The sequence below is a fragment of the Priapulus caudatus genome, unplaced genomic scaffold, assembly GCF_000485595.1.
Source record: "Priapulus caudatus unplaced genomic scaffold, Priapulus_caudatus-5.0.1 Scaffold78, whole genome shotgun sequence".
Classification (NCBI taxonomy): Eukaryota; Metazoa; Priapulida; class Priapulimorpha; order Priapulimorphida; family Priapulidae; genus Priapulus; species Priapulus caudatus.
Window position 1 is genome coordinate 526,934 of NW_014577139.1, and position 11,075 is coordinate 538,008.

General features: G+C 42.0%; 1 protein-coding gene and 1 long non-coding RNA gene across 10 annotated transcripts in view; one reads left to right on the top strand and one right to left on the bottom strand.

Annotated features, from left to right (window-relative positions):
- LOC106821585 overlaps window positions 1–2,605 on the top strand; it is a 6,886-nt gene extending 4,281 nt beyond the window's left edge. Inside the window, exons 3-5 of one of the 9 annotated variants that reach the window (XR_001395745.1) lie at window positions 979–1,020; window positions 1,382–1,498; window positions 2,517–2,605. This is a non-coding gene — a long non-coding RNA (uncharacterized LOC106821585). The other 8 variants (XR_001395742.1, XR_001395743.1, XR_001395746.1 and 5 more) reach the window with 8 other exon arrangements.
- The window catches only part of LOC106821582 (golgin subfamily B member 1-like), a 35,031-nt gene that overhangs the window by 8,445 nt on the left and 15,511 nt on the right, over window positions 1–11,075 (bottom strand). The window contains exons 18-29 of the mRNA XM_014826454.1: window positions 9,754–10,515; window positions 9,007–9,387; window positions 8,017–8,109; window positions 7,588–7,735; window positions 7,334–7,406; window positions 7,062–7,186; window positions 6,580–6,676; window positions 5,726–5,841; window positions 4,638–4,756; window positions 4,183–4,287; window positions 3,730–3,861; window positions 2,704–2,802 (exon numbers count right to left, since the gene is read on the bottom strand). Of these exons, the coding sequence (XP_014681940.1) occupies window positions 2,704–2,802; window positions 3,730–3,861; window positions 4,183–4,287; window positions 4,638–4,756; window positions 5,726–5,841; window positions 6,580–6,676; window positions 7,062–7,186; window positions 7,334–7,406; window positions 7,588–7,735; window positions 8,017–8,109; window positions 9,007–9,387; window positions 9,754–10,515 (2,250 nt within the window). The remainder of the gene's footprint in view (window positions 1–2,703; window positions 2,803–3,729; window positions 3,862–4,182; window positions 4,288–4,637; window positions 4,757–5,725; window positions 5,842–6,579; window positions 6,677–7,061; window positions 7,187–7,333; window positions 7,407–7,587; window positions 7,736–8,016; window positions 8,110–9,006; window positions 9,388–9,753; window positions 10,516–11,075) is intronic.

Here is an 11,075-nt window from a genome sequence, read left to right on the forward strand (position 1 = left end):
GTAGAAAAGCCATCACTGTGCCGAAAGTGGACAGGTCACAGGGTCAATGGGCACAGCGGCTGCAGCATTTTAGACTTTTTCTGAGGACATGGCTCGTGACGGTCGTGACCTTTCGAAACACTTTTTTTGTCTTCAGTCGCGTGACCTAGGCATGTTTATGGCTTTTATTGAAAGGACCATTGAAATATTTACGCTCTGCTGACATGCCGAAGGAGGAAGTGTCGGATTAAACCCTTTTGACCCTCAAGAGGAGGGTTAAACAATGTGATTTGTTGACTGTCTGGTTAGAAGAATTTTGACTGCCGGCGTTTCCCTAGCTTAGAACTTCTCAGTACATGCCTGGGATGTATTGTAGGCTACATATGTCACCTGTCTTTCTTGAAATTTCAACAAGCTAAATTTTGAATTTAAAAGAAGGTTTATGCTCCTTAAATCGATAATTTCTTATGGGAGCAATTCGTGTACTGTAGTATCGTTACATTATGCTAACGTATAGCCACTGCCAGTGAACTACTTGCCACGCTGTATGTGGTGGTTGTCTGTGTAGTTTTTGCCACTGCGGTTCAAATTGGTTATACAGGTTGGCACCTCCTCTATCATCGACAGCTGTAGACGCCTTTCTGCTAATCTCCTGGCTCAAATGCTCCGTTACTCGTGGGCGTCGCCCTAAAGCGGTTGGTCTTGTTTTAGAGAGCAAAGAATTCTGCTTAATGCAATACCATAAAATTATTCTAGACTCGCAGGCAAAGTAGAATAATCATGTCGTGAAATAGCACTATTTTTCCCGTTTTTCCGTTGTACACTCTAGGTATTATTAGCTCTTGATATTATTCTTGACAAAGAACATGTGCGAACGAACAGATAACTGTGTCTTTTTATAGTAAGCATAGTACAGAATGTATTATATATACACACATATAAATAATTAATTATTCACAGATGGCTTACAAATTTAATTACTGGATATTCGTTATACAGGACTGGTTGCAGTAGTCTTCATACCAATGCAACATATAACAGGTTAGCAACAAAGCTAGTCTCAAGAGTCATGAGCACATACAATAATTGCGATCTTACTAGTGATCTCTTTAATCACACGTTTTTTTGGGGAAAAAATGGGTGAATTTTTTTTAATGAATTTAATATAGATATCATTGCCTGAAATAAGAATATGGGGGCTTACATATGGGTTACAATATCTTTAAGGCTGAATATACCACTATGTCCATCAATGTACCTAACCAATGTAGTGTTCTATGCAAGCATTTTGTGCATAAAAATTGGATAAAACGCTTATATAACTCCCATTCTAACAACTATGCTCGAGAGCAAAAATGTTACAGGGTGCGGTGTTCGGCGAATGTCAGCTAGTCTCTTGCAGCTAGCGTAGCCATGCCAGAAACGGGAAGTCTGCGTTGCTTTATCAGAATAACTACGACTCCACGACAGCTCTACACTGTGAGGTTGGGCGAGCATTTGTCCTGCATTGTGAGGCTGGGTGAGCATTTGTCCTGCACTGTGAGGCGAGGTGAGCATTTGTCCTGCACTGTGAGGCGAGGTGAGCATTTGTCCTGCACTGTCAGATGGGGTGAACATTTGTCCTGCACTGTGAGGCGGGGTGAGCATTTGTCCTGCACTGTGAGGCGGGGTGAGCATTTCTCGTAGGTCACGCAACTTACAGGGCTGTGGTGTCCGGTATAGGATACTTGTGAGCATAGAGTCGCTCGACACTTTGCGATAATATCGCTCGCACCAGGGGTTGGAGCATTTAGTACTTTGAGCACAAATCGAGAGATTGTTGCAGATGCTGCATCTCCGTCTGCCCAGCCTCATCCTCTGGCAATGCTGTGGACACGGGCCATTTACACTCACACCACCAGATTGTACTGCTAACTGATCTACACGATTTAATTCTATGCTGGCATCACTTGGCAGCGGCGTCATGCTGAGATCGAAGCTGGCAGACTGCCGATCCAAGACGTCGTCACTTGCTTCTCTTTGCGACCAACATAGCATGTCTGTTACGCTGCTAAGACTCGATCGTGGTACGCGAACAATGTGTGGCGTGATAAGTTCATACTGGGGATGTATTTTTCGTCGATTGCAAAATTGTCCATCGTGGGCATCACCTTCTACAACGATGCCCCCTGGTGTCACTGGCACAAAGGTCAACTTGCTTGGAGCTTGGTTTGTTGGCGGACTGGCTGCTGGGAGGGGAAGGGGCTCCGAGTGCGGGCCGCGTAAATTCCGTGACACAGTGGGCAGAGTAGTGATCTGGTGCACGATTGGTAGAGACGCGTGACCCGACGAAGGTGTGCAAATATAACTGGACCAGGTTGCGAACTTGGCGGGCAGCAACTGCATGCCTGTGTTTTTGACGCAATCTACACCCTTAATGGGATGTGGAGTACCGCGGTACTTTGACGTGAGAAAACAAGATGCTGTCATGTGCGGTGTGCCACCTATTTCCAACGAGGGCATCTGTGCATTCATAAAAACATTCTTCTCTTTCGCAGAGCTGGGAAGTTCACTTTGAAGTTCAGGACCGGGTAGCACGTACGACCGTTCTTCACTACTGGGTGGAGTCAAGAATGGAGACTCTGCGGCAATGATTGGCAATCTGCCAGAGTTGGGGGGGAGGAAACAAAGAGACCAGTGGAGTGGATGATCCCTGTCCAGCACTGAAACGGGGGATGAACCAACCTTTTTGCTGTCTGCTCGTTTCCCTTTGACCTTTCTTCTTGTCACAGGCACGGGAGAGTTGGATATCTCAAATGCTAGACTCTTCCGTCCGGGCTCCTTCTGCATAGAGAACATGTAGCATTACAGCTAGATTTGGCAAGTCCAAGGGGAAACATGGTGCATAATCAATGTAATTGCTATGTCAATGTTGAGGACAATCACGGATTCCGATTGTGAAAGATGAATTGGAGAATGCTCTATTATCTTACACATATACCAGATGGTTAAACATGACACAGATATTTTTATGCGCTTCGTACCATTTAAAAAATGTTATTTTCTGCTTTTACAGTTTTACTTAGAAGAATTTGTTGTACGGTGTGTATACTGATTATAGATAGATTATTACTGATGACTTAAGAATGGCTACCCGTCTCTCATCATTGCTTTATGCTTTGCCAAATCACCAGAGTGTACTTTTTCAGGACAATTCGGACAAACACTGGGAAAATTGTGCATATGCAAATAACCGAGTATGTTATAAGTGTAAGTGTAACTGAAAAATAAATAATTATTATACTATATCAAGTGTATACAATGAGATTATGACTGTCTACTGAAGTACATAGCAGTGAAAGAGAACGAGTGCTCATGCCAGTCGCTCGCTGGCTACCAATTGCTGTATAAGCCGTATTTTTCGCGTACAGATATTTTTGCGAATTCAGACGACGGACAATTTCGCGGTCGGTGCATTATGAATTATTTGGTGTTATTCGATATGAATTATTTGCGTGTTGTTATTTTTGCGGTCGGGGACGCGTTCGCGTAATTCGCGAAAATTAAACCACCGCAAAATATACAGCTTATACAGTGATCACTACTCTCTCGCTGCCAATTAACAGATAGAGTTAACTAACAGAGTCCTGTCAGGTTAGCACCATATTATAACTTATTGATCACAAAACACAACTAGCACAATATAGCTGTGACAGGACTCACTAGTCCTGTTAAATTATCAAAGTTATGTCCACTTGTTACATGGGTTACCTTGGGGGTTGGTTCCATGTGAAGTGCTTTCCGAATGCGTGGTCCCAGCTTGGGCATAGGTGATTTGTAACGGTTTTTCGGAGTTGGTGGGCCTGGCTTCTGGTATACTGTTGTGTTACCATCAAATCTTGACTGGAAGATAGAAGTGCTGTTTTACAGCTTGCACCGAACACTACCGTTGTACGTCAGAGTACATTACTACACAACAGTATATTCACTTACAATCTATCAATTGATCTATCCATCTGAGCAAGACAGCCTTTCAACATTGTTGCTAGGGCAGTCAAGCTAGACCAGTTTGTCAACGTTTTTCAAACGTGCAGCAAAATTTCTAATGCAGTGCTTTAATTGCTGCCAAGCATTGCTGTTTAGAACGTCTCATTACAACAATGATTAATTAGAGCTGCCCTTTACACCAGATGGATAGGGGTTAATTATCGACAACTAACCCACCTGCCTGCCGGGTACCACTTCTGCTTTCTGCCTATGTCTCAGTGACTCCAGTCCTTGGGGAGGTATGTCTTCTTTCAAACTCTCGATACTGTTTTCCTTTTTTACCTGTCAACCAACCAATTTTCAGTTGTATTATTTTCTTGGGAATGTGGCAACAGGACTCAAATATAACATCTTCACCGACAGCAAATGTTATAGTTGCACTCCGCATACACCTCACTATTCAGAGAGTATGATTTTCAACTACATATGACACTGACAGGTTCAGAATTTATTGCTCTAGTTCACTGACTATATGATTGGCCATCGTACTCAAAAATAATGATAGCCCTTTTTATCCGGGCTAAAATAAAAAGGGCTATAATTTTACCGCTGTTAAATTATTTTAGCCCCGGTAAAAATAATAATTTTTGAGTATAGTGGCCAACCATACACTGACTAGGTTTCGCACTCACTTGACCGTGGAAGAAGCTTCTCTTGCGAGGATCATGCTCTATGATTGTTAAGGGTTCATGGATAGTAGACGATGCCATAGTCATTCGCCTGGTATCCTTCTTGATCTTTACACTTTCTCCTGCAGGAGAAAAACATGCGTACATTAAAAAACAACAATGAAATAGTCGAGCGTTTGATACAACCTGCCTTCTTTTATGTTGGTTATTATTTACTCATTATTACTATTATGTACACTATTATCTGGTGTCTATTATTTACTTGCCCACGATGAACTTTTTATTCTACCGTCACTCAGTGCTAGCTATACTGGCACCACAAACAGCAATCATTCACATTTTACCCTTTGAGATAGCTCTTTATATGTTCCTGGCACTCCTAGTTACTAGGGCTGACAGCATTAATATTTTGCTACAGTATGCACAAAAACTTTTTTGGAAATTTATAGGGTCACAGGGGCTGAAATAGTGGTTTTTGCCCGCAGGTCCGATAAAAGATTTGAAATGTCCGAATATGTTAATTGTTTGGCCAATAGATCGTTTGGTAACAGTGGGTCAATTTTTTGATACAAAACCAAACATAAACAAACTCATGTTTGCCATTGTTTGATACAATACATGCTTCGTCTGCAGGCATTCCTGCGTTTCAGAGTTACTCGTTATAAACAACCATGCTACTAACGTTGCAGCATACCCTATCAGTATCAGTACGTGTAATTTCGATCAGATTTTCAGTAAAATTTGACTCTTATACTTCATTGGTATGTTTCATTGTGAATATTAAATATGAATGATACTAGATGTCGACAGTAACCAAAAATCTATCTACTGTGCAATTTGCAATGATTTAATAATCTTTTATTTGATGAAAAGTGGAGTACTGTAAATTATTGATAGGTGCGATGGACTTTCTGCTTGGAAATTGCGAAGGTCCGAGCATGAAATCGGCAGGTCCCGGACCTCGATCGAACTTGCCCTATTTTCATCCCCTGGGTCAGGGTTAAGGGAATGTTCCAACAGTAGCCAGAGATAGAAACCTCTCCAACATTACTAGAGTAACAAGACAGCAGACAGAAGGCAGCACGCGTTACCAAGTTTCAGCTGCTGGTCAGATATTTCACTGGTGGCTGCTGCCTGCGTCTCTGCGGGGTAACTGCTCTTCATGTGCGGCAAACACAAGGTATTTCTGCGCTGTAACTCATCCAACCTGCACACACACAGCACACGATACAGATCAATATATAACAATTAACTATAAACACAATACGTCCGTGTATACTGAGGTGTCTACAATGCTTATGCAGAAAATGTTATAAAGTCAGACAAATACGAGTACGCAAATACAAACGTACGTGGGGCATGTCATGAATATTAGGAAACGTTTTCTGACATTGATTTTACTTTCTTTGCAGTTACTTCACATGCACATAACAGACGAAATTTATATGTATAAATGTATAAATATTACGAAATTTTTGCTCAGAAATGCTCAATCCAAAAAAATATTGTGAAATATAGTCTCACCTCACAGCAGATATGTCACTGATTACACTAACTTAAAAACACTAAGAGTTTATGCAGTTATAGCATAGCAAATTGGATATGAACACATCGTTTTTATCGTGTCGAGACACTGCCAAAATGTGTCAACGTGTAATTTGTCGGTGCAAACGAGATTTTACGAGAAACGTGCAAGTCTATGGACGATAGCTGGGGCTAGCAGCGCTACTAACTGGTCCAAGCTAGATTACAAGAAGGCTCGCTGGTAATCGAACTTGCATGTTTTGGTGAATACGAAGGTTCTAATACATTTTATCGTTACCCTAGACAGTTGCTGTTACTCAAGCAATACAGGTAGGTAATTAAATGGTCATGAAAGTTGGGGAAACACTAGATAATTCTCGTAAATATGGCTTTAACAGCAAGCTGGCAGTAGAAGTTTCACCTGCACCCGTCCAGATCAAACTCAAGGGAGCGTTTCACAGGTATCAGTCCCTTCCATTCAAGTACGTCATCCTCATCTTCAGAACGAAATAATGATGCTATAAATGATAAATAATAACCAACAGTGAGTGAAACGTGAATGGTGGAATGTTAATGTTGGGTAACATTCTACTACATTCCATTGTATCAAGTAGGCTTCTGCACCAGTGCTCAATACGCAAGTCTCAAATCTCAATCACAGGCCATGAATGAGTTTGCTTGCATAAAACCTGTTGAAATTTGAGCACCATGTTGCCACAGCACTACTTCCCTAAGACATTATTTGATGAAAAAGTTAGTAAAACAAAAATAAAAACATGTTTAAATTAAAAATTTTCCTTCACCATAGACGTAATGTAATTAAACATTTTATTGCGACATTATGCATTATTTGAAACTGAGAATGGCCATGATCTCATATTCACAATGCATGGCGCCACCTACTGGCAGGTTTCTTGTTGACGGTGCTTGGGGTCTGGCCTAGGTTACTCAGGTAGGATGTATCGAGGAAGTTAGTAGATATGTCGTGAGGAATATCACTTGTGCTGCTGCTCCCTCTAGCAGTTTTCCTGCGAGAAACATCATTTATACTTCTACATGCTTGCTGGTGGAAACAATCAACCACTGTATCGTAGTTTGATGAACACTGACGGGTAGCAAAATCGGTTTGTAGATATGGTACTATAGACGATAGAAATTGATTGAAATTGTTTTACCTTGTCACGCTCCTAGCCACGGATACTGGAGCTTTGAAGAACTTGTCCATATCATCCAAACTGTCATTAAATGCTGCAGAAATATGCATATTAATATATTATCTTAATTAAACATATTAACCTGCAAACATAACAAATCAATGTGAAAGAACAATCTAGGCATTGCGCAAACATTGACCTTTACATTACCAATCACGTAATCATGATCATGTTCATTGTTTAAATTATCGACATCGTTGCAATTCACAACTCACGGTCACTGCCGACAGTAGAGGCAGAGACAGCCCGTCTCGTTATGATGCCTTGTTTTCCACTGGCTTGTAGTTGTCTGCTCGCAAAGTCCAACTGAACTTCCAGAATGGCAATTTGCTGTTGCAGAGACTGGCTACGTTGTTCTTCCCCCTACAGTGAGAGAAAGAAAAATTAAATGATTTTGATCACCAGCAAGCTTACCACGTACACAATTTTTAGTAAGGTATAATTTGCAAGTGCTGTGTTTCCAATAATGCACATATCCAGCTACAAAGTCACATCGGCATCAGTACATGTGAATACAGTGTGAGGTTCATGCAGGTATTTTTGATCATACACACCCGTGTTGTTCCCGTATGTGTGTATAGTATTAGAGGCACTTGCAGGAGCTAGATAATCTTGATTAGCATGTTGAATGTAGAGTAACGAACCCTTAGCTTCATCCGATCAGCCGAAGCCTGGTGGATCTGCTCCTCCAGCTTGGACAACTTTTTCTGGACAGACTGCTTCTCCTCTTCGCAAACCTGCAATACATACATGTGCACGCATAAAATCATACACACCTGCCGCAAAGTGCTAGACCAAGGGAAGCTTGCTGCACGACATAACTTTACAAAATACACGACTTTCTCTTAAAACAACATGTTCTCACAGCAAAATGCATAGATATACCTACTGTGAGCTTGTCATGTTGTAAAAATTCACTATATAACTTATTTGTATTGCTACTTTTATAACATTTCTTCAGCAAATCCAAACCAAAGTGTACTCCTCTTCTGAAAGTAGCACCACAGGATGTTTACACATCCGGGACAGCCGAGCGAACGCAATTTTCATTAACAGTTCTTTGCTATGATAAAACAAGTTATCATTTAGTATTCGATGTTTGCTCAGTACAAAACTGTGAATTTTTTTAAATAATGTTATCTACATCCCTTATGCAATCAGCAGACAAATATTGTGTTTTCTTTCCAGGAACTATTTGCGCTAGCGTAACGGTTAGCGTTTTCAGTCACATCGCTCTATACATGTGTATCTGTACTCCAAAACTCTCTCTGAGAGTTTTCAAAATAGTCAATTTCGGAGCACATTTCGTGATACTGCAAGTATGCTCACAGTAGGTGTATGCATGCAATTTGTTGCCAGGTTTACACTATGAACTAGAATATACGGACAAAACACGGGGTAATCACGGACGGAATATTCCGGAGCTAATTACAGTCCGTAGCAAAATACACGGACTCTTACATACTAACTACGGACTGCATACAGAATGCTTAGTTACGAGGATTTCACATGTTTTTAACAACCGTTTGAATATTTTCTCAACTGTTCTCTTACCAACCGCTTTCATATTTGCTCAACTGTTCTCTTACCAACCGAGACCATAAGTGCTCTCAAAGAGGGAGCCAGCCACCTACCTGCAGTTGCCGCTTATTCATGTGCTGCTTCTCAATGAAAGACTTCTTCTTAGCGTCCATGGCACGCACCATCTCGTCGTGTTCCTTCTGCAGCCGATCCGCATATTTCTTCTGCTCCTCTTGCCTCTCCTCCCTCTCGTGCATCACCTTCTTTTGGAGCGCCGATATCTTCACTTCTAGCAAGCGCGTCTTATCCGCATGCATGTCTTTCTCGTGAGAGACGGTGCGGGAGAGAGCCTCTTTGTCTTGGTGTAGTAAGTCAACCACCTTCTCCATCTCACGCGCTTTCAACTCAAGCTTGCTGCACTTAGCCAGGGTTGACTCGACAATCTTGCGGCTCTCTTCCTGAAGCTGAGAGGCCTCTGCATCCATCTTCTGGACCTACGCACAGCTAACTCATTATTCAACGAACATAATGCAGCATAGGGCATGTATTTTAATCTAATGATGTATGTACAAATACCTCATGTATGTACCTGATAAGAACGCCAAAAATAAAATCGAAGAAAAAATCCTGATCACCCTACTCTTTGATATAGCCAACTCACAACGTTAGTTAATCTCTTCCTCCCCAAAGATCTAATCTCCCCTGTCAGAGACTTTAGCCTCCTTGAAGGGCAATCTGACGTGCCACCCATCCTATATCGCCCTCATCCATATATAGATGGAAAGTTGGGAAGTGGTAGTGTAGTAAGAGTAAGTATAAGAATGGGAAGTGTGCAATTTTGCATTTGCATGCATGCTAACCTTCAACAGATGGTCGTGACGTGCCTCTCGTGCTACCGCCTTCAGGTTGTCTACGTCTTTCTCCAGTTCCTTCTTCTCCTGCAGCGTGTTCTGATGTTGCAGCTGCATCTCGTCTGTCACCGATGTGAAGCGATCCTGTAGGTCGCGTAACTCTCGCGCACACATCCTCATTGCGTCGTTCTCACTTCTGAGACTTTCTGATGTCACCCGCTGCTCCTCCAGTTGTTTCGAGTATTCAGCATTTAGACAAGATACTGCCTCCTCGTGGTTAGCAACCAGTGCTGCCATCTGGTTTTCACGCTCTTGTAACTGTTGCTCCATCTCTACCTTGTAAATTTCTGATGTTACTGTCTGCTCCTGAAGTAAGGTTTCTGATGTCACCCTCTGCTCCTGCAGTTGTTTCATGTAATCACCCTTTAGACTGGTTACTGCTTCATCGTGGTTAGTAACCAGTACTGCCATCTGGTTTTCACGCTCTTGTAACTGCTGCTCCATCTCTACCTTATAGGTTTCTGATGTCACCCTCTGGTCCTCCAGTTGTTTTGTGTAATCGGCATTTAGACAGGATACTGCCTCCTCGTGATTAGCAGCCAGTGCTGCCATTTGTTGTTCTATTTCTACATTATAAGTTTCGGATGTTAACCTCTGATCTTCCAGTTGTTTCAAGTAATCAGCCTTTAGACAGGTTACTGCCTCCTCGTGATTAGCAACCAGTGCTGCCATCTGGTTTTCACGCTCTTGTAACTGCTGGTCCATCTCTACCTTATAAGTTTCTGATGTTACCCTCTGCTCTTCCAGTTGTTTTGTGTAAGCATTTAGACAGGTTACTGCTTCTTCATGGTTAGCAGCCAGTGCTGCCAATTGTTGCTCCATCTCTACCTTATAAGTTTCTGATGTTGTCTGCTGCTCCTGCAGTTGTTTTGTGTTATCAGCCTTTAGACTGGTTACTGCTTCTTCATGGCTAGCCAACAGTGCTGCCATATGGTTTTCACGCTCTTGTAACTGCTGGTCCATCTCTACCTTATAAGTTTCGGATGTCACCCTCTGATCTTCCAGTTGTTTCATGTAATCGGCATTTAGACAGGTTACTGCCTCCTCGTGATTAGCAGCCAGTGCTGCCATTTGTTGTTCTATTTCTACCTTATAAGTTTCTGATGTGACCCTCTGATCTTCCAGTTGTTTCATGTAATCGGCATTTAGACAGGTTACTGCCTCCTCGTGATTAGCAGCCAGTGCTGCCATTTCTTGCTCCATCTCTACCTTATAAGTTTCTGATGTGACCCTCTGCTCTTCCAGTTGTTTTGTGTAATCAGCCTTTAGAC